This window comes from Carassius auratus, chromosome 31 (assembly GCF_003368295.1).
Source record: "Carassius auratus strain Wakin chromosome 31, ASM336829v1, whole genome shotgun sequence".
Classification (NCBI taxonomy): domain Eukaryota; kingdom Metazoa; phylum Chordata; class Actinopteri; order Cypriniformes; family Cyprinidae; genus Carassius; species Carassius auratus.
Genome location: NC_039273.1, coordinates 17526498 through 17550590, shown reverse-complemented (window position 1 = coordinate 17550590; position 24093 = coordinate 17526498). Strand labels below are relative to the sequence as shown.

Below are 24093 nucleotides of genomic sequence, written 5' to 3'. Positions count from 1 at the left end.
TAAGAACGAGCAGAGAGAGCACCAGAGAGAGAGAGAGCACGAGAGAGAGAGAGAGCACGAGAGAGAGAGAGAGCACGAGAGAGAGAGAGAGCACGAGAGAGAGAGAGAGAGAGAGAGAGAGAGAGAGGGAGTGCGCGCGCGTGGGTGCGTGCGTGTCTTCAAACAACACAAGCGCTGTCTTGCTCTCTCCCTCGCGCATATTAATCAAAATCAATTGACACGATGGTGACGAAAAAATAAAATATAATTCTTTGATGACATGTTTTCTGTGTTGTCAAATCTTGTGCGATTTCCTAAACTGCAGAGATAATTATACAATGCATGCTGTACACGTCTGATTTGCGAACTATTGATTCCTTTGAACCGAATCAATTTAATGAATGGTTTAAACAACTGATCTGACCAACACTGAACTCACGAGACGTCTGAATTGGTGTATAAAAAAAATCTGTAACACTTTAAAATAATGTTCTATTTATTAAACTATTTAACTTCATTATTTAACATTTACTATTACTAAACTGCACTTCTACAACATTGTTAATTTCAACATTTAGGCTATAGCCTTCATTGTTGAAATCAAAAGTTGTACAGTATTTAATAACATAGTTAATGCACTGTGAAGTAACATTACCAAACTAGGAACAGCTGTGTTTTTATAAACTAAGATAAACAAAGATTAAAAAATATAGTAACAAAGGTATTGCTCATGGTAAGTTCATGTTAGTTAATATGTTAACAATTCAAACCATATCCTAAAGTTACAAACAAATAATTTACTCTAATTTAAATAATACTCTGATGTTTAAATCATTTAAAATGAGAATGTAAGTGTGCTCATGCCATTTTGTTTGATTTGATTTCATAACGCAATATAAATTGCAGAAAAATAAAATATCGCAATGTCATTTTTTTTCCCAATATCATGCAGCCCTAGTTTGTGCTGTTCACACTGTCATGGAAAAAAATTAGGCCACATTTTCCTGCAGTGTGAAATTGAATAGTCTTGTTCTTGTTGCATCGTTTTGTTTTTTCTGCCACTAAATGTCAAATGATTGTTTAATTGGTCAGATCAGTTTCCCATTTATTGTTCTCATTTCCAAAGTTCCCTTTTGTGTAAATATGCAAAGTATTTAGTTAAATGCTGATTTTTATTAGCTTTATGTCAGACGTGGTTATATAATTTTATACAGAGCTTTTTCTGAAAACATCAGGTAAAATATAATATTTTAGGGCATTAATGATTAATGTTTTACTATGCTATTTCTAATAAGTGAATGTACAAGTAAATGTACACAAGCAAACCAATGTTAACAGGATAAAACAATATATACTTTGTTGTAAATAGCCAACTGAATCTCATAAATTATAAGATTGAATGTAAAGAATAACTTTCTATCATTTGTTGTATGAGCTCTATGATAAATGACTATCTATCTATATATATATATATATATATATATATATATATATATATATATATATATATATATATATATATATACATTATTTTCACATATTTCAACTTTATTGTACACTGTTTCCATTCTCGTCAAAATAGTCTGTTGAGTTCCTGCTTCTATGAAACCCCTCCCTCAGAATTACTCAATAAGGCTCAGATTGGTTAGTGCAAGTTGTCCAGAAACATCATGCCCCCATTACCATTATGTGTAGCTGCGTAAAAAAAAAAGGGTTAGTGATGTCACAAACCAGGGAAGAAGCTCGTTGTCAGTGTGGCCAAGTCCGCAGATTTTACGTGGAATTGGGCTACTTTAACACTGTTGCCGTGGGTTGTTTTTCATGTCCGTGGGTTGAAGCGACTCCAATAATGTGATATTTAGCCATTGGAATGTGAATTTTAACCCCTGGAACGCGATTACTGGGGGAACCCCCACCGAAACTCGATTGGGATAGTATTGAGTATCTATTGGGCGGGTTTTGTTGTGAAAACCTGGCAACCCTGCTTGTTGTATCAGCCTTTTTTTGTAGTCATTAAACAATGATTTCTTGAAAAGAAAATCTCTCTTGACATTGATTGAACTTCGTTACTTTACAGACATTTTTTATGTTCTAAACGCAACATTACACACTAACTGAAGTTAAAAAAAGAGAAATCACAACCAAACTGCCCTCTTCTAGAGATGGGTACTCATCTGAACTTAAAGCGCACACACATAAGGCCCACTCAGATACAGCTCACAAAATCAGGCCTTTGCTATGTGTAAGCTGTTGTGCAACAATTGCCCCATTGTAAAAACAAAAATGCACTGCATGATCAAAAACGTAGGTGAGATAATTATTTTTTCTTTGAAAAATATCTAGAAAATTCATCCCTTCCACCACTATAAATAACTACTTGATAAAAAGAAGGCTTCAAAAAGATCGGTATCGCATTGGCAGATACTGTTTCCTGTGATCAACAATCGGTGATCGACTCAAAATCTGGATAGGAACACCTTTCATTTCTTTTAATGCTTTCAGACTTTTTTAAATGTATTTCAAAATAAAAGAACAAGTCATCTTATAGGATTTGGATTTATTAAGTTCACTTAAAGTTAATTTCAAAAGCCTTGCTGTCTTTGCAAATTATATAGCGATTAGGGAAAATATTTCAGCATTAAAAAGCAGTTAAGCTTAGTTCTGTTCAAATGTGACAGCAGTATTTTTCAAAACACTGAATGAGAAATTAATACTAGTTATATTGAAAAAATTACACAGGGCAACATTTTATGTTCTCAAACGTCCCGCAAACGGTGTATTTAAGGAATTTAATATTATTATTTTCAAGTATTTGATGTAATGAAATCATTTTTACATTTAATGAATTAGTCAAGGCTGGTGATGAATTTCAATAGCATGGAGAGTTGCTTTTATGATGCACAGTTAATTTAAACAGTTTGTCATGTCTTAAGATGGATATTAACTTTAATTTATTCGTTCACGTATAACAAATATGCTTAAAAATTAAATCAATTGCTAATTAAAATACTATTGTAAGCCTGTAAATAATTTTTAAAATGGTGAAAAATAATTGTCAGTCATTAAAAAAAAAATGTTACACATTTGATGTATTAGAACTTTATTTGTCATTTTGCTTGCTAAGCTGTTTTCTTGATCTTAATTATATGATGTCGTTATGTTGCTGTCCTGCCACCATCCAATCACTGCATTACTAATTGTGGTTTTGAGAACATAAACACTAAGTAATCTCGGACAGCTTAATCCAGATAATTTTCATCAAATCTGGTAACTTGTTTGAAAAACCAAATTAGCAAGAGATCAGTTATCATGATTAAAAGGTCTAATACCAGTGTACTTACATAGTAACTCCTCAGGTACTGTCCACTTAATATAAAGTGAACATTCTGGGCACCAACCACAATTTATATGTAAAGCCTAACTTACTGGCCGCAGCTGTGTAACAGAGTAATTACGTGATAAATCTAATATAAACTGTAACATTTGTATTTACACATACCATTCAGTGGTTTGTTTGTTTGCGCTGTAGATACTATGTTCCAATGTGTACTTAAATTGTGGTTTCCTACTAGTACACATCTAGTTACTATGTAAGTACACAGGTATTAGGGACACTTATTAAGTGGAACCAGGTGTTTTTTTTTTTTTAAACCATGCTCTCTCTTCCTGTTTGTGTTATAGGTTTAGCCGATGGGGACGTGTATTTGATTGTGTTTTGTGTGTATGCACGTCGCCCCTGCAGATCAAACCCTGGTAAGAAACTTTTTTCAACAATCTCTCTGTTTTGCTCTTTCTCTGATTACAGTAAATGAAACGTTAATTTGTCATTTTTATATTGTGACATGCTGTGACATGACACATGTGGCATCATTTCTTGATTTGTGTTGTTTTAATAACATTTTCAATATTTACACTGATGATTAAATAATTGGGGTTGTTATTATGACGTAGTTTTCACTGTTTTTTCTTTCTCTTTTATCCTCTTTCTCTCTTTGCTCTCAGATTAGTTGACATGCCACCTGGGATGGTGTGTGTGTTCTCTTCTCTTTTCTCCATATTGTGTTGTTGCGTGGTCACCCAGAGCTCTGCTTCTTCCAGCCATCACCCCACTTTCTTGCGCAATGACACCTACTTCGAGCACCTGGCTTTGCATCCTGATCCTAAATTGGGTCGGGTCTATTTAGGTGCCCGTGATCGGCTTTACCAGCTTTCTTTCGACCTTCAGCTTGAGGCAGAGGAAGAGACGGGGCCTGTGATAGATAGCCGTGACTGCCTGCCCCCAATTAGTGACACAAACTGCCCACAGGCAAAACTGACCAATAACCACAACAAGCTACTACTCGTGGATCCTTATAGTCAGGAGCTCATCAGTTGTGGAAGTGTTTATCAAGGAATATGTCAGAAACGAAGTTTGGATTCAGTGGGGAAAGTGCTTTTCTCTGCAGAGAGGCCTGTGGATACGCAGTATGTGGCGGCTAATGACCCCGATGTCTCAACAGTAGGACTTGTGGCGCTCACAAGAGGCCGTGGGAAACAACAGCCAGTGCTGTTTGTGGGGCGGGGTTACACAAACAGCCAACCACCAATATCTACTCGAAACTTAGTTATGGAGCCTGTTTTCTCATATGAAGAAACTTCAAAGTTAGCGGTGGCTGGGAGGCTTTCTGAGTATGACCACCATTTTATAACATCATTTACCCATCGCTCATATGTCTACTTCATGTTCTATCGGAGGGACTTACAATCACCATCGAGAGAATATCGCACATATGTTTCCCGTATGTGTTTGGATGATATCGCATATTATTCATATGTAGAAGTTCCGTTAAGCTGTCGTTCAGCTGGAGGAAAGAAGTATAACCTTCTACAAGCTCTACATGTAGGTCTCCCAAAGTCAGATGAGGGTTTGGGGAAAGAAAGCACAGCTGGTTTGGGACAAGAGGTCCTTTTGGGGGTGTTTTCGAGCCATTACGCTTCTTCCAGTCGGCCAAACGAAGAGTCCGCAGTATGTGTGTTTTCACTTGAGCAAGTGGATAAACGTATCAGTGCTACAAGAGATCTGTGCTACACTGAAATGGGTCGTGTAGATGGACAGGAGGTTGCATACATCGAGTATGAAGTCAAATCAAACTGTGCCAATCTTCCAGCGGTGAGTTTACTGCTTCAGACAACAGTTGTGAAGCTTCCAAGTCCCACTGTTACAAACTTAAAAGCATTTTCTTTAGAGAAACGCAGTCTAAAAATGATAGAACATACCCTTCCCGATCACAACTGTTCACTGGAAATCCATTTTACTACTAGGTGTAATATGGCAATGTGTCTCTTTTGACCACTAGATCTTAATACCATGTACAAACAGAGCCTACATTATCCAGTAACGGGAAATGATATATTAGTTGGTTACTGAGGTTGTAGTATCAGATCCTGCATCACTGTACCCCTGAACATAGCAGCTGACCTCTTCAGGGGAAGGAAAACTACAATTGAACAAGGCTTCATTCTATGATGACGTCAGAATTCCAACACCCCAGTTGTGTAGCCATAATTAAATATTCTAAATTGGTCCAGAAAGGGTACCTAACAGTTATTTAAAATATCAGTAAGGAAAATGATAAAAGATATCATTCTAATATGCTGATTAATTATGGTTGTGCTGCTTAATGAAAAGTGGAAACATTTTTTTTGATGAACAAAATTCAAATACAAACGGTCTTCTTAACTGACATTTTTTATACATTGTTGCTGAATAAAAGTTTAAATTTATTTTAACAACAACAGCAACAACAGAAACGATTTTTTAAATGCTATGTGTAGTTTTATGTAGGCTTGAGATGATATAAACTAACCTTTACTCCTTTTATATTACTGTGTAGAAAGAAGTGTGCAAAACATCATTTTTATGTTGACTTTATACCTTTAAATGTATTTGACATGACAGTCAAATTTATATGTTGTAGACCATATTGAGTTAAGCTTTGTTTTAATCTTTGACTCGTCTCTCTCTATAGAACACTTTGGATGCTTACCCATGTGGCTCTGATCACACCCCTAGTCCAATGGCAAGTCGGGTGCTTGTGGAAGCTGAGACCATTTTTGACAGTCCGTCTGTCCGTCTCACTGCTGTCGCTGTGAGTGTAAGGGAGGAACATACCATTGCCTTTCTAGGAGACTCCCAAGGAAACTTACACAAGGTATAGAAACGTTTTCAAGGAGTGATGTGTACACTTCTAGTCAACTTTTATAATCATATAATTGTATGCAGTTCATCCATTATTCTTCTCTTTTCTGAGGCAAACATACTTCAGTTGAATTTGCATTAGGTTGTAAATAAGGCTGGTTATTTTGGAGGAGAAACTCATGAAAATATAAGATTATCTTTAATTATTAAGTAATAATAAAATTTTGAGGAGAAACCCACCATCTGATGTTAAGTGCATCATTATGAATGGAAGTGCATTTAATTCCCACTTCATTAACATAGAACCTGAGGCTTCAATAGTTATCATCAGTATTTTATGCATTTTCTCTTTTTCAGTATACCTAATATGTCAATATACAGTCCTGAATTATGTGACACAGTTAACTTGGAGCAGTCTTTTACTAATGTTACAGAGGTGTTCTATATTTATGTAGACTTAAGGTATTAAAACCTAAGTTAAATCCTAAACTAAAGAAATAGAAAGCGTCAATTTTGCCATAGTTGATATGTAAAACTTTATTATTAGTTAGTGGGAGTGTGTCTCACTGTTTTAATAAGCAAAGTCTTTGTGGGATAATTGCGTAAAAGTAATGCATGGTACAGTATAGCCATTGTTATGTATCCATCATGTAATTATCATAAAACATTAACATATAATTAACCCATCTCTTTATGCATATGTTTAGTGCAGCTTGGTGGAAATTATGAATTCGCAGTGGATGTGATATTTAATATGGGATGTGTGATCCTCATTCTGTTTCAGCCCAGATTTGGGCCCCTGCTATGCCATGTTGTCTACAAAAGAAAGCTTCAAAATCAAAATAAAAATAAATATACATAAATAAATAAGGGTGATATACGACTATTTTAATGCTTAGTCTTTTAGTAAAATAAAAAAAAACTGCACTCAAAAAACAAAACAAAAAATACACAGCTGTTGTAGTCCACCACTTTGCAATACCTACTTCAAAATGTGATCCGAGATAAAAGAGGTTTGAGTAGTGATATCAGGAGTAACTGGTCAGCTCTCTTCCAGCTCTGTTCCATATGCTGTCTCATGGTGTGTTGTATGTTTCACTTTTTTGTGTTTTATCCAGGTGTATCTTGGGCCAAAGGGTGAGGTGGAAGAATATGCAGTGATCTCCATCCACCCCAGTGCACCAATAAGCAGAGAGCTCAGGCTTGACCATCAAGAGAACCATCTTTACATCTTGACAAGTAACATGGTAACTACCACATTACTGAAGAGGAACTTGGAGTGTCAATGTTGTGATTTGTTGACAACGTAGTTCTTTATTGATCATGCATAATTAATCAAATGAAACCTGATGTAAACAAAACTGAACAAAAACCTTAATATTAAAAGGGTAGTTCACCCCAAAATGAACTATTTCATCATTTACTCAACCCTCTCATGTTGTTCCAAACTTGTATGGCTTTCTGTCTTCTGTGGATCACAAAAGAAGATATATCTGTATCATTACATGATATTTCAGTTTCATGTTGATATATCTCTGAAGTTTAGTGCAGTTTTGCAGTCTAGTGCAGTGTGAAGATTTTAATGCAAACAGTTGCTGCAAAATTATCCAGACTTTAAGAATTAGCAGGCCGTGATCGCTGCCATTCTTGAATATAAGGCTTTTGACTGATCAAGCTCATAAATCATGCAAATATATTCAAATGATACACAGGAAGGCAGAAGAATAGGTTTCTGTCTTGCTGGTTTGGTGCAGGGACTATAAGGAAAAAAGAGTTGGGCTCACACAGAGCAATTAAAGGTAATCGCAACCCTGTACAAAACAAAAAAAAAACCTTGTCAAATAAGAGATTTCTGAGCTGTACAATCCAGCATATGTTGATGCTAAAACTATTTTAATGATATTGCTTTAAGACATTAGAAAAGCAACATATGAAGAAGCTTGAATTTGCACACCTCTAGGGAAAAAAACTGAATTTAAAAACTCTGTTTAAACAAATTATAACGTCGGTCAGGTTTCTGACAAACATAGCTGTGCTTACGAGAAAAACAATGTACTGCTTCTCTGATCAGAAATCACAAATTGAAATCTAATTGATTAGGGAATATTGGGAATATATTAACAAAAATGGTCAGTATAATGGAATTAAGTGTGTGTGTGTGTGTGTGTGTAATTTACAGTTCAAACATTTGGAATAATTACGTTTTTCTGTTCTCACTAATACTGCATTTGCTTGATTAAAACTATAGTAAAACTGTAATAATATGAGCTATTATAACAATTCAAAATAATTTATTCAATGTGAAGGCAAATAGACTTGGTAAATCTATCTGTAGTATATAATTTCGTCATTAATTGTATTTCCCTGCTGTTTTTATTCATTCATTATCATTTTTATTACTGTGCTCCCACAGCTAGAGAAGAGGCCTGTAGCGGAGTGTGAAAAGTATTTGGATTGTCAGTCCTGCCTGTTGGCTCATGATCCATATTGTGGCTGGTGTGTTCTGGAGGGGAAGTAAGTTCATATTGGGAAAGAACCTCATGTACAGAATGTTTTATTTTGAATAGTTGGTCACTTGAACTTGAACATTGTGTCTTTGTGCATCAGGTGTGGGCTTCGTAGCGAGTGTGCGCGTGGGGATCAGAAAGATCAGTGGCTTTGGAGCTTTGATATAGATCAACAATGCCTGAGCGTGACGTTTCTCAATCCATCCAACATCAGCCGAGAGGAGAGGAGAAATGTATGTTTCACATATTAACACATTTAAAAAAAAAGTTCCTTTTTAAAAAGTTAATTTGGTAGTTCACATTACATGATAAAAAAACAAAGATGCATATATTTATATAAGCTTAGTTCACAGTGACCATTATTGAGCACAGAAACAACAATAACCAACTCTGCAGTTCTTAAAAATCCTAATTGATTTTGTCTCTTATTCCACCTCTCTCTATATTTCTTTTGCTCCTTTTAGATCTCTTTATCCATCCCTGGTCTTCCCAGTCTGGAGCAAGGAGAGCATTACTCTTGTGTCTTCCAGGACAGGTCAAGTTTAGCTGTGGTCACAGAGAGTGGTGTCACTTGCTCTTCTCCACATGTTTATACATTGCCATCGGTGTCACCTGGTCAAGGTGAGAATATTGCTAGCTAATTTTCACATTTGTGAATGTATGTTTAACAAATTAGTTTTGACACAGGAGGCCTGGCCAATAAGACATCAAAAACCTAATAGAAATAAAAATGGTTTAGTGTTTCATGAACCATACAATCCAGCAAAAGGTGATGCTAAAACAAATTTAATTACATTGCTTGAAGAAAAGCAACATTATATATGAAGAAGCTTGAATTTGCACACCTATATAGGGAAGTTGAATCGAATGTTTGAATGCTTCTAGACAAATGGGAGAAATGTATAAATTATATTACTTGATGTTCCATTATACATTTAGTAATAAAGGGATAGTTTACCTACAAATGAAAGTATTCACCCTCATGTTGTTTCAAAGCAGTTTGCACTTCTTGCTTCACAAAAGATAATAAAAAAAAAAAAGTGTTTTTGTTTTGTTTTGAGTTGCACAGTAGAACAAAAAGTCATACAAATATGGAACAATGTGACGGTGACACTTCCCATCCCATTTCAAAAACCACCACAAATATTTTCAGCTGAAATCATTTAAACCAACCAAGATCTACAAGATGAAATCCCAACGAGTTCAAACTTGCCTTGTAGTATACGTGTCATCAAAGATGAACCAGAGAGACACAAATGATAAGATGAAAGTGAGAAGCCCAAACAGTCATGGCTGTATAACAATCACCAGAATCTCTTCATGCTAATCTTCTTCTCTTCCTTCTGAATCAGATTTTTTCACAGTCACGCTCTCTCTTCGGTTCCATGATGTTGTTGTGACTTCTCAGGAATTCACCTTTTATGATTGCACAGCAGTCAAACAGCTTGCAGGAAGCATGCCGTGAGTTACAAAAACAGCACATATTCTGGGCACAAAAAAACTGAATTCTACACTTATTAAAGCTCTGTCACGAGAAAAAAAAATCCAATTTGGATGCCCTTTTCTTTTGCAGCTGCCATGGTTGTGTGCAGAGTCGCTGGGGATGCAACTGGTGTGTAAACCAACATATGTGTACCCACAAGGCTGTGTGCGATAAGGGACTGATAATCTATAATGAACATGTAAGTCATTACATCCTCAGAAGTGCCTTCTTTCTATGCTTTAGGTTTGTTGTGTTGGGACACTATCTGTCTCAAACATGAGAACAGTGTTTTCGGCAGAATTCTGTGAATAATTGGTAAAACAGAATGCATTTTACCAGTTTATTCAAAGAACCAGGAGGCAGATCCACAAAATATTCTTAAGGAGCTATGCATGCTATCTTTCTTATCTTTTCCTTCTCACACATTTTAAATCACAAAGTGCTTGCTAATTTAAAAAACCTTCATAGACAGACAAATATATTGATATACAAGAAGACACAACACTCTGACAATTGAGATTTTTTTTTTAGATATTTGAGAATTTGAGTATTTCTTTTTGATAATAATTTATATTTAGAGTTTTAAGATCTGCAGCTAGCTGCCTATATTTTGGATAGAAAAACAAGCTGCCTATATTTTTTACATGTCTTTTATAATTTACTCATAGTAATTTGTCATGTTTTGGGAAATTGAAAATGTAATTGACTAAAATGTTCAATTATTCCTGTAATGTGTTCATTATACTTTTAAAAGAATAAAACACAAATTTCGGCATTGGTAAGGCTAACATGCACTGCAAACATAATTGTAAGTTGTCCACGTTTGCAGCAGCATTATGTTAGGAATATCACAGCTTGAGAATTCAAAGCCATGTTTCATAAATAAAATTTTTTTTTTTTTACCTGGGTATTAATTTGTAATGCTTCCTATAACCATCTATCTTTATTTAATTGTACTATTGTGCCTCTCTTGGTTTTCCCTGCACTTCTCACTAGTGGAAATCTCTGCCCACCCTACCTCCTGCAACCAAAGCCTCTGGAGCTGCATTCACAACCTCACCAGTCACAACACACAAAATCCCTGAAACCATGGCTCATACTAAACCTTCGACTACTGCCGCTGCAATAACTGAAACTATAACTACTGTACTGGAATCATTAACCTCTTCTGCACCCGTGAAACCAGCATCATCAACTAAGATTTCTTCCACTTTTAAGCCGTCTGCTGCACCTACAAGTGCCTTTCTCCCCTCTTCCACAGCTGAGCCCACAGTACAGCCAGCTTCCACACTCTCTCTGCTAGATGAGATCCTCTCAGAAAAAGAGCTTCTTGTTACAGATACTGAATCAGTGGCTCTGAGGGAGACAGACACTGATGTGGTTACTCTTGCAAGTTTGGCAGAGGTTGTAAAAACTGAGTTGCCATCAGTCATCGACGCTGCTGAGGAGCAAAGGATATCACTGGCTGAAACCAAATTGCCACCACTAATGGAGCCAGCCACACAAGATAGCTTGCTTACCAGCACCCCTCACAATTTGGCAGAAATGCTCAGTTTGATAAATGAAACCCAAACTACAGTTTTTCCTTCAAATCCGGAACCAAACGGGTCTGATTCTGAAACCAGTGACTTTTTGTCTATATCTGAGAGAGTGTCACCTGCCGTGCCTTCAGAGAATAGGATCATTACTGACCGTCAAGAGGCTCACCTGGCTCCAGAGGAAACTGGGGAGGTGGATCAGGTAGAGAATGACAACGCAACATTTTCTGCTGCCACAGTCTTATCAGGGGATGGAGATTCAGACAGTGATCCCCCGGTATACCTCCATTTGCGAAGTGCAGACATAGATGCTGATTACCAGTATGACTCTGCAGATTTACAGGTGAGTCCAAACATCTAAAACTGATACAAAGTCATAACTAAAAACGAAACAAAGAAGAGTATGTTTTTCTGTCTTACTTGCAATGTACTTTCTTAGTTTGGAATATAAAAAATATTTTTAAAATCCTGTGATTTACACTTGTATAATACAAAGTACAAGGTATACAGTATAGTAATTACATTACAGTATACTAGTATGATGATGAATATGTCTGGAGAAGCATCAAGAAGCATTATGAATGTTGCTCAGAAGCGTTCGATTAGCAATGTAAAATGGTTATGTCAGTTTTTGTGGTTAATAAAGTGGATACCAAAGTGTAAGAGTTGTGAGGACTTAAAATGACAGATTACAATGAGTGTAGTATTTACTGTTGCATAATGGCTAAATTAGTCATTTGTAAATATAGGTTTTTACTTTAGAAGTCATTTTTATTTCTGCTAATAATGACCGTTTACTATATATATATATATATATATATTTGTGTGTGTGTGTGTGTATATATAGTATGTATATATGTATATATATATATATATATATATATATATATATATATGTATATGTGTTTTTATATTAGTTTAAGTTGTTTACATTTTAGGTTTGTAAGGTACTTGTTTAATTTTAAAGCATTTTATTTCAGCAAGGTAAAGCATTTATTCAGTGTTTTATTCTACAACAACAGAAAAGATGGTAAAATTCTCGAACATTTACTATCTCCATCTTCGTGATATTTCTAGTTTTTTTGTTTTTTAACATGTAGTTGAACATTAGGAGTAAATATTTAAATAAAATGATTAAACTGATTCCGATAATACATAATTTCGTCATTTGGTCACTTGCATCTAATGGCAACTCAAATTATAACCCAGTAAGAACTGCAGAATTTAGTTTTAAAATGTATTAGAATTTATTGTTTGCTTACATTTTTTTTTTTTTTTTGTGGGTGTGTAAATCTTTTATCCCTTAAATCCCATCCTCCTCCTCCTTTTCACTGGATGATGCGACATAATAACATTCACTCTCATACATGCTTGTGTGTGGTAACATAATTGAACTGTTTTTCTTTTTTTTTAATCAGGCTGATGAAGGCACGTTTGTCAATTGGGGGGCATCTGCCTGCCCATGTGTGGAGAAGATTCAAGGATCCTCTCTGCTCCCTGTCCTAACTCAGAGAAAAATCTCTCTGCTGGCCCGTAACTTGCATCTCTACCAGGTAGAAATAAACAAACAAAACACACACTTCTTTCTGAATTGAAAAATATATACATATCCATTTATAAAAAAAGAAAAAAAAAAGATTTTGAAACACACTTGTGCCTAGGATAAAGAGCTGGCATACGAGTGTGTAATGGTGATCGAGGGGCAAACTGTGGTGGTCGATGCAGATGTTACGCTGAATGAGGAAAACCCTTTGCTGTTTGACATCACCTGTCATGCTCACCAGGTACCTCAACAACATAATTCAGAGCATGATTTGTGAGTAGTAAGCATGTTATGAGGCCCTCATATTATAATACACAAAATCCATACTCTATTCTAGTACAAAAAAAGTGCACATTTTGAATGTCTCTCTAATCTAACACACCTAATTCAGCTCATAATCTCATTATTAGAGACTTCTAGACTCGGGTTATGTATACACTTATCCAGATAAAAAATGAAAATGCATTTTTTTTTTCTATACATTTTGGACTTTTGTTCACACTAAAAAGGCATTTTTGGCCTGCAAGATTTTTAAAGACACTTTTCTAAATTATTCATGCATGAAATGCTGAATAAGTGTGACCTGGATGCAGAAAGTGGTGAGATATTTTGGTAGCCCCTTAAATAAAGCCTTTATATATAATGCATTAGGAAATTAAATGAAATGGATCCATTAATAACAATATAACACTCAATATACACATAATTCCTATACTCAACTCACCCTAAAAAGACAATCATTCATCATTTAACATTTTAATTGACGTTATAATGGTATTCATAATGTTCGTTGTAAAGCATTATCATTTTTCTGAAATAATTGTAACCAAACTTAAAATGCATTTGTAACCACACTTAAAATGCATTGTAGCATTTGTTTTTCATTTGTTTTAATTCAATTTACCTTCTAAAGGTGAATACCTACTATAAGTATTATAATGTATTAGAAGTGGGGTTACAATTATTCATGAGATTATACAATGCATTATAAGGAGCATTATGAGGTATTATTAATGCATTAAAACTACTTTTAAAATGCATTATAAGGCTTTAAGTTAAGTGTTACCAATGTTTTGGTGGAAGAAAAGTGTGAGAACTTTTATCTATTATGTCTGGTCTCCCAGTAATCATCTCAGTGCTAGCATTTATTACGTTTTTTTTATCTGAGATGATTTGAGTGTTTTATGATGTTTCAGTGTGGATGAGACATTTTGGAAATACTCAAATCTTCTTGTGTGTACGAAGAGCATTTTGAAATGACGTTTTCTAGATGTCACTTTGAATTGTGTGTGACTGATGAGGAAGACATCCAAAATGTGCAGTGGTGGGGGTCCCTAGGACAGGTTTGAGAAGCACTGCTCTAATATTTAGGCACGCACATGCTCCAAAATGTGTCTCGTCTCCCTGTTATTTACTTTAGTTCCTGGTTACTTCTCTATAGTGCTGTCTTAAGTAAAGGCAAAAGCCCACAACAATAATTAAAGAAGAAAACAATAACTATGTAGTAGTTTTAAATGCATGTGTGTTCTGTGAGGAAAGACTGCAGTTTGCAAATATCATTGATTCTCAAATTTTCTTTTCTGTAGTATTTTTATGCAGATCCAGTTAGAGAGTATAATGCCATGGTGTATGTGAAGAGAAAAGACACTTTTCATATTGACAGCACCGACCTTTATGGTGAGTATAATTTGTTGATGCTCATGATGAGCTGTGTTTGTGCAAAATACACAGACGTATATAATTTTGTATTGTCTTATGAGCCCATTAAATACATATAAATAAATAAATAAATAAATAAATAAATAGGGTCCTGGCACTTTCCATTATAAATATATATATATTTTTAAACATTTATATTGTATGATTTTATATGTTTTAGTAGCAATAGTCATTAATTTAGTATAAATATGAAACGATAATGGAACTTTTGAAAAAATGCCTTTATTTTCTCAATTAATGTCTCCCCTCTGTCCAGTTTAACACTCATTTGTGGAAAGTATAGTCTTTGTGCCTTTGGCCGGATAATTTGTTTGTGTTTTTAGAATGCCAAATGTAAAAATGTAGTTACTGAACCTCACTCTTATGTATGAATTTGAAGTCTATTTCGTCTATATTGTAACTATGTTCTAACTGATATTCTTTGTCCATTTCAGTGACGTTATATAACTGTTCAGTCGGGCACTTGGACTGTAGCCGCTGTCATACTGCAGATCAGAAGTACAACTGTGTGTGGTGTGGAGCCAGTTGTGTTTACAGAGAGTCCTGTTCCCAACACATCGAAATGACCTGTCCTGCTCCTCTCATTCATTTGGTTTGTTAAACAGTCTCAAACATGACTAAATGCAGAATCTTTAGTGCATATGGAGTTTGTAACTTTTTAAAACTCTTTAATGCACAAATCTAAAATTAATTTTGCTTTAGCATACTGCTTATGATCGGATTGACTGAAACACATCCAAACCCTGGGTGTAAATGGGACCTCTATTCTTTTCATTCCCTTCTGACTCACTCTCTCTAAGAAACATTCTGACCCTACAGTTAACACACATATACAGTCTAAGGTGGAGTGGAGCCTGTTGTCTGTGTGTATGACTCACAACACATAATACTGTACCATTCCAATGGCATTATATTCATAAATATAAGAAATACTTTATTAAATTAAGGTCATCTAGTAGAGTGTTTTCAATGCCAGGGTTGTGGTTTCGATTCCCAGGGAATGCTTTAATAGATTAAATGTATAACTTGAAAGTAATGTAAGTCACCTTGGATAAAATCCTCTTCCAAATATGTAAGTGTAAATGTGAATCTGTACCACCATATATATAAAAAAAACAATGCCTAAAGACTGGTTTTCTGTCCATAGGTGGAGCCTTTGTCAGGGTTAGTGGAAGGAGGCATTACTTTAACTGTTTCTGGGTCTAACTTGGGACAGAAAGCTCAGGATATCCTTCAGTCTGTGACTGTTGCAGGTGTGCCCTGCACTGTTATACCACATCTATATGAAATATCCTCCAGGTAAACACTCATACATTGTGTGCAAACTATTTAATTTTTTTTAAACTTCTCAAATAACATTACACTTCCATGAAATGCATATCAGATATTATATATCTGAATACATTCATTTGTAAACACATACACATCTACACTCACATTTGCACGTGCTTAGTACACATACTTATACATGCCCATGCATATAGTATGCTAAGGTTTAGATGTAAATGTCTCAACTTGTACCTAAAGCCAGTGTTGGGGAAAGTTACTTTTAAAAGTAATGCATTGCAATATTACGTTACTCCCTAAAAAAGTAACTAATTACGTTACTTAGTTACTTTTTATGGAAAGGAATGCGTTACGTTACTTTTGCATTTCTTTTTAATTATGAGCAGGGCTTAATTGTTTTTAATATAAGAAGTACTATTTATAGCAAATGTGAAAGCCCTTTCACACCAAAAATGGGTAATGAATAAACCTCGGGCTGAAGGAAAATAATGTATTACTTTAATAGTTACCTGAAAGTATTCTGTTTTCATAACTCTCGTTACTTGTAATGCATTGCCCCCAACACTGCCTAAAGCACACTTAAGGAGTACATTATAGAACCAATGTGTCCTGCACCTAATAAGGATTGTTCTTTACAATATACAGTATTTGCAATTCACTGATTAAATAATTTTAAGAAGTGTTTGCCCATTTGCTTTGTCTCTGTGTGTCTTACGCATCTGTTTATGCTTACTCTCTCTCTTTTAGAATTCTATGTACAACTACTGCAAGTGGAGAGGAGAAATCTGGTCACATCTCTGTGAAAGTGTCTGGCGGAGGCTTCGGCCTGTCCAGTCAGAGATTCAGCTTCCAGGTTAACTTGTATTTACTACTAATATTATTATAAAAAGTTTTTTACCATTTCTTTTTTGTCTTTCCAAAAAAAAAAAAAAATATATATATATATTGTCTTGACCTACATGGGACACAGAAGGGGAATAATCTGGCCACTGCACCCAAATATATCATAAAAGTGTTCTTTATACATTGTTAAAAGTCATAGGATAACTTGTGAGCTATCGACAATAATGACCACCGTCATGGCTTCAGAAGACTTTGAATATAGTGCATGTGTTGTATGGACTACTTGAATCCAATCTTTGTATTGTGCTTTTGTGTCTGTTTTGAAGCTTGAACACTCCATTGCCCATATGTATAATATGAATAGTAATTTTGTATTTAAATAACTTGCCCCTCTGTATAAAAGATGAGACTTTTGAAGCTAAAGTAGTTCTGTGGGATAAAGGTGAAGACAATATAGTTAATATTCAATTTCAGTGTGTTATGATACACTCTATACAAAACATGACTGTATTGTTCTTTGACGCGACATAAAAGCGTGGCTCTAAGGTTGCAGCACATTCTAATACATTTTGAATGACTCACGTTATGTTGTAAACCCCCCTTCCCCACACACACATAGACATCCCCTATCACTCCAGCTCCTGTTTTTCATCTGATTATTAAGAACATGTTGGCACGTTGTTGGTATTTGAAAATGGTTGTTGTGGAATTCCTTCTGGCTTGAAGTCTGCAGAAGAACAAACTGTGATTATTTAGTTCTTGAATGCAGAATCTCTTCTGATTGTATCTCTCAACCTTGCATCCTTTAAGGACCCGAAGCTGATAGAAGTTACTCCTCAGAAAGGACCAAAAGCAGGAGGAACAACTCTGACAATCACAGGCAGAAAACTGTTGACCGGTCGTGTTACTGATATTAGTGTCCTACTAGGGAATGTGCCTTGTTCATTGTAAGTACTACGTATCACTGTGGAAAACGCTCTCCTGTAGATTGGTGTAATATGAGGATTGTCTGTGAATAGGAACTTCTTTTATGCCCTTTTTTCCCCCTTTGTAGAATAGCAAGTGTTCAGGAGGAAACTATCAAGTGTCTGACTGGTGCTAGTAACAGGACAGGAGAACACAGAGTGACTGTGCGGTATGGAAACTCTGAGCGACATCTCCATGGCAATGGCTATAACTATACCCCTGACCCCAACATTACACAAGCCAAACCCTCTAAGAGCTTTGTCGGGTGTGTGTTTGAGTTTACCTGCCTTTATTTCATTTACATTTGTTTCTTTGTCGGGCACTTTTATCCACAGTAACTTAAAATGACAAATAATACACCAAAGATCTAAAGGTGAACATGAAGTGTTGAAAATAAGAGTTTTAACTATTGTGTTTAAGAGTACAGTTTAGAACCAGGTGGGAAATAAGAAACCGCAGAAGCACAGAGAAGAAAACATATATATGTTTTTAAAATATGGAGTAAACATCATTAGGATTCAGTCAAATGCTGACAGAAAAGTTTTTTAGACATTTTATGATTATTGTATGGGACTAGACATGTACTAGAAATGTATATTTGTCTATATATATTTGGCCTGTACCTAGAAATTATTAAATGGGATTTATGTTGGATCTAAGAGTGTAGTGCACTGTAGTCATGCTTACAGTCAGCGTGACTGTCAGAGTGCAACAGCTTTCTGAACAAGAAAAAATAAATAATGATAGGGACTTTTTTGGGAGTTAATTTTATTCATCAGTTGCTGATTTGTACCTGCATTAGAGCAAGGCTGTATTTATGAACTTTTCTTTTATGAATTTCACTAAAAAAAAAACAATCTTTAATATTCCTTCATTTACACATTCATACAGTGGAGGGCGTGTAATTAGCATTAGCGGCCAGAACTTGGATGTGGTCCAAAAGCCTAAGATGCAAGTGACCGTGATGCTCCCTCACTCCATTAACCCCTTGAGGAGACGCAGACGAAGGAGAAAAAGGAGTGTAACAGATGTGGACATGCAGGAAACAGACTGTACAGAAGACTGTTCTATCATAAAGGTATTGTTTTTTTTGTTTAACCTTACCTAACAAACATATACACTTAATTTATTGTGTCCCCAGTTTTGTACTCTGTTTCTAAAGTATATCCACTGATTAATAGACCATTCCAACACCTGTACCCAAAAATTTGAAGCCCATCTTCTCAATGTTTGCCCACTGATTCATTCATAAACTCACATACACAATTGATTGAGATTAGATCATTCATTGGATTATACAGTATGAATGAAGTATTAATCTTTATTTAAACACCATGTATATACTATCTAATTTCATATCTGATATGACCATGGCAGGTGCATTGATTGCTGATTGTTATATTTATGGTTCTGATTTACTATCAACCATTTATTCTTTTATCCGGCACATTTATTAAAAGGGAGATTCAGAAAAAATTATAATATTCTAAAGAAAATCTGTCTTGATTCACAATGGCTTTAAGATTGATAAAAAATGTTTTATTACATTATTAGATTAAAGTTTTTCTTGACAGTCTCCATAGTTATGCATCATTTTGTGTTAAATACTTAGATGACTTTGTCCACATTGTTATCTATTTCTCTTGTTTTCATTTTCTCTGTAGTTTGAGGAGGATTGCGAAGTGAAAACTACTTCTCTGTTGCTGTGTCGGACTCCTGGTGTAGATCCAAAGGTAGTTGGTGGCCATATGCTGGTTGAGTTTCTGTTGGATAACTTGCGCTTTGACTTTAAATCTGTCAGCCAATCACCTTTCATCTATGAACTAAACCCAGTCCTGCACCCACTGAACCGTCCTGATCCCACAAAACCATATCGTTACAAACCTGGATCAGTTATATCAGTGGAGGTTAGTGGGACTTTTTAAAATCTATCCATTTATTTATTTTACTTGTCAAGTTTAAGAACTTAATTTTATGCTGCTGCTTTTAACTTTTTCTTGGACCACTTTTCATTTCTTTCTGCAGGGTGTGAATTTAGACTTGGCCATCTTTAAAGAGGAAGTAGTAGCACTGATTGGTGAAGGAGTTTGTACTGTTAAAACTCTGACACATAATCACCTTTATTGTGAGCCACCATCCCAGCAGCCGCCACTTTCCCTTAGGCATGGGCGCAAGCGAGAGGGAGCTGAGGCCTTTCCAGAATTTATAGTAAGGATGAAGCCAACACCCTCACAAACTGAGCTTTAAACTTGACTTACATCTTTTAATATGAAGTGGCTGTAATTTGCAGTTCTTTTGTGGCAGATATTGTATTGCATGAACGGGGTGTGTAATAGTGTGTCCATCTGTTTCCAGGTACATATGGGAAACTTGAACTTTTCACTGGGACAAGTGCAGTATGATTCTCCTAGTCACTCTATCTTTCCACTGGTGGCACAGATTGGTGTTGGAACGGTTGCTTCTCTTGTTGCTCTTATTGTACTTATCATCGTTTTTATATACAGGTGTGTATGTAATATGTAATGTGAGAGAATGTGCTAAATACAGTGCAGTGAAAAAGTTAGTACCCTATGAAGAATATAGCTTTTTCTGAACATATTTGGATTAGATTAGCATTTTACCAGTGTTAATGGATAAATAGCAATAGAATTTGATAATAAATTGCCCATCATAAATTGGAAAACACATTTTTGTTTGGAATGCTTACCTGCTACCAATGAATAATGCAATAAATCAATATTAAAACATTTACAGATTGGTAGATGAACTTAATTGATATTGTGTGCCCTCAAATCTCTTCCACTTAGGAGAAAGAGTAAACAGGCTCTGAGAGATTATAAGAAAGTTCAGATCCAGTTGGAGAATCTAGAGACCAGTGTGAGAGACCGTTGCAAAAAAGAGTTTACAGGTAAGAAAAAGAGCAAAGGATAGATTTTAATGATTTTAAATGGATGGTTTTCCCAGAAATGAAAATTGAAAAACATCTTCAGAAACACAAATGAAGATAACTGACCTTCAATTGATTGACATAATTTTTGTCTATCCATTGAATTGGACATTTGTGCTGCTGTTTACTATATTTCAAATGAGAATAAGGGTGAGTAAATGATAACCGAAATTTCATTTTTGTGGAACTAACCCTTTAAGTCTAAGAAAAGCTGTGAGCGAGGCCAAAATGTATTCCATCATTCATTCATAGTGGTAAATAAAAAGTAAATAAAATGATAAGAGTTGGACCTGTTGGTCAAAATAAGGTCACACTTATCCACTTAGATTCTGAAAAGCTGAATTAATTTGAAATGTTCAATAAAGCTTCATAAAATGTTTAAACAAATCGCAAATTATCCAGTGCGGTATTTCAGCCATCAGTTATGTTTCTCAAATCGTTCCTCTTAATAATCATCCAGTTGACTCTTAAACCTCCACAGATTTGATGACTGAAATGATGGATATGACAAGTGATCTGGTTGGATCAGGGATTCCTTTCTTGGAGTACCGCATGTATGCTGAACGCATCTTCTTCCCTGGGCACCGCGAGTCGCCACTTCGCAGAGACCTGGATGTGCAGGAGTGTCGCCGGGCCACGGTGGAGCAAGGACTCATTCAGTTATCTAATCTTCTAAACAGCAAACTCTTCCTCACAAAGGTAGCTAAAATCCCCTTATCCTCACTGTTGTCCAATCGCTCAAAGATGAGCACTTTAAACTCCCTATGTATACCAGTTTGTTTTTGCTTAACCACTTTAAAACTTTAAGAAATTTAAGAACGTCTTTACACTTATGTAGCAAGACAAAATAAATATAATTTGACTTTATATATATATATATATATATATATATATATATATATATATATATATATATATATATATATATATATATATATATATATATATATAATATATAATCCATCCTGCTGTCCATGTGAAACACTTCTGTTATTCTTAATACTCTGTACTTATTTGTACTTATTTTTTATTTATTTTGGGAAAGCATGTACCGTAAATAAGCTTTATAGCTTCTGAATACTTAGTGTACAATAATAAACAAGACTTTTTATGAAAGTTGTGTCTGTGAATAATTACACTAATTGATAACTCTCACCATCTTCTGATATTAATTCTCTGATGTTTCTTTCCTACAGTTTATCCACACTCTGGAGAGCCAGAGGACGTTTTCGCCTAGAGATAGAGGATATGTGGCTTCTTTGCTCACTGTGGCTCTTCACAGTAAACTAGAGTACTTTACTGACATACTCAAAACACTGTTGAACGATCTGGTGGAACAGTATATCGCCAAGAACCCAAAGCTCATGCTCCGGAGGTATGGATGTTGCAGTAGCTGACATTAGAAGTACCAATTCAATATTCATTGTTCTCAAGTGTCTGTATGACTGAGGCTTTAATTGTCTTCTCAGAACAGAGACGGTAGTTGAAAAGCTCCTGACAAACTGGATATCCATCTGCCTCTATGCTTTCTTAAGGGTGCGTATAAAAATTGGTAGGATTGTTGTGTGAGCAATAAAAAAAAAAATTGTATGTGTGTTTTTAAGTAGATCACCCATGTTGTATTGTGTAAATGATTATATTTCTGCTTCCTGTGTTTAGCACTCAGCTGGTGAGCCTCTGTACATGCTCTTCAGAGCAATTAAACACCAAGTGGATAAAGGGCCGGTGGATGCATTGACTGGCAAAGCCAAATACACCTTAAATGATAACCGTTTGCTGAGAGAGGATTTGGAATACCGCACTCTGGTTAGAATCTTTGAATCTCTTTATTATACAGTTTTAGTGCATTAGTCCATTTATTGCCATAAAGCTTTTGTAAAAAAAACAAATCAATAAAAATGTTTTAATTGACTGAAACACTCCATCTTAGCTCACAGATTGCGTCCACGCTTACAAAATGTAAGTATCATAATGTTTAGTTACACTTTATTTTAAGGTGTGATTGTTAGAGTAAATATACCAATAGGTAATGATAAATATTAATTAAAAACATGTACTATAGACCTGTCAGGGTTTTGGGTAGAGGGATGAGGCGAGGACTCAAAGATGCAGAGAGAAGGGCTCTTTAATAGCAATAAAAATAAAACAAACAAACAAAAACTACCCCGTGGGGGAAAACAGACTAACTTGACTGGGCAAGGCAAGGCAAGGCAAGGCAAGGCAAGGCAAGGCATACACAGACAAAGATTCGACGACGAACTCGCCACCAGACTGCAAACACAAGGGCAATAAATAGGGAGCTAATGAGGAGGTTAACGAGGGAACACGTGTGGGGAAAATTATATCAATAATCAGGTAACAAGATGGGAGGGGTCAAGACAATTGACGAGAGCACATGGCACATAGGAACGAAGACAAAAGCCATGTGCTCACACAAAACAAAAAACACAAGCACATGGCCAGCAAACCAATCGCAAGCCATGTGCTCGAATCGGACACAAACATGCAGCTAATGAGCAAGCTCATAACCCGCGTGTTCACACAAGACAGCACGCAGCCAGTAAAAACTAAGCTGCGTGCGACAGCACAAGACAAAATATAACAAGCACACAGCCGATAACTCAAGCTGTGTGCAACAATGCCACAATAAAACAGAACATGGAGCGCGAGTGCTCGGTCCCCGACACGAAACCGAAACTCAGCAAGACATGAGTGCCGGGATCCGAACACCACGCTCCAACATGAAACAGGACACGCAGACAAGAGCGCACAGCTCGAGCGGTCTCGAAGCCGCGCACTCACATGAAAACAATGACAGAAGGAGAGTATCAGGGCTCTGTCACAAAACATGAAAACCACTAGACTGAAGTGACAGAACCCTGACACTAGCCCCCCTCAAAAGGGACGCCACCTGGCGTCCCTAACGAAGAACACCCAAAAACAAGACCGGCACGAGACAGCACAGGCATGGCAACACAAACCCGGTACACAACAGAACACAAGACATGGAAATCAAAATACAGACAAAATACGGGAGGGAGGGGAGGGAGGGAAGGGAGCCCAGTCAAGCAATATGAAAACCCAAGCAGTTATTAAAGGGACC

General features: G+C 35.8%; 1 protein-coding gene across 1 annotated transcript in view; it reads left to right on the top strand.

Moving 5' to 3' along the window:
* Nucleotides 1–24093, top strand: part of plxnb1b (plexin b1b) — a 55393-nt gene that overhangs the window by 16966 nt on the left and 14334 nt on the right. The window contains exons 2-28 of the mRNA XM_026213945.1: nucleotides 3661–3732; nucleotides 3982–5128; nucleotides 5988–6170; nucleotides 7276–7404; nucleotides 8571–8671; nucleotides 8765–8897; nucleotides 9129–9285; nucleotides 10017–10125; nucleotides 10238–10346; nucleotides 11144–12028; nucleotides 13104–13238; nucleotides 13347–13469; nucleotides 14815–14905; nucleotides 15382–15539; nucleotides 16095–16246; nucleotides 16982–17087; nucleotides 17888–18024; nucleotides 18132–18308; nucleotides 18935–19121; nucleotides 19708–19950; nucleotides 20069–20251; nucleotides 20399–20547; nucleotides 20851–20951; nucleotides 21472–21689; nucleotides 22187–22365; nucleotides 22460–22526; nucleotides 22650–22796. Coding sequence (XP_026069730.1) covers nucleotides 3992–5128; nucleotides 5988–6170; nucleotides 7276–7404; nucleotides 8571–8671; nucleotides 8765–8897; nucleotides 9129–9285; nucleotides 10017–10125; nucleotides 10238–10346; nucleotides 11144–12028; nucleotides 13104–13238; nucleotides 13347–13469; nucleotides 14815–14905; nucleotides 15382–15539; nucleotides 16095–16246; nucleotides 16982–17087; nucleotides 17888–18024; nucleotides 18132–18308; nucleotides 18935–19121; nucleotides 19708–19950; nucleotides 20069–20251; nucleotides 20399–20547; nucleotides 20851–20951; nucleotides 21472–21689; nucleotides 22187–22365; nucleotides 22460–22526; nucleotides 22650–22796 — 5496 coding nt within the window. The 5' untranslated portion in view covers nucleotides 3661–3732; nucleotides 3982–3991. The remainder of the gene's footprint in view (nucleotides 1–3660; nucleotides 3733–3981; nucleotides 5129–5987; nucleotides 6171–7275; nucleotides 7405–8570; nucleotides 8672–8764; nucleotides 8898–9128; nucleotides 9286–10016; nucleotides 10126–10237; nucleotides 10347–11143; nucleotides 12029–13103; nucleotides 13239–13346; nucleotides 13470–14814; nucleotides 14906–15381; nucleotides 15540–16094; nucleotides 16247–16981; nucleotides 17088–17887; nucleotides 18025–18131; nucleotides 18309–18934; nucleotides 19122–19707; nucleotides 19951–20068; nucleotides 20252–20398; nucleotides 20548–20850; nucleotides 20952–21471; nucleotides 21690–22186; nucleotides 22366–22459; nucleotides 22527–22649; nucleotides 22797–24093) is intronic.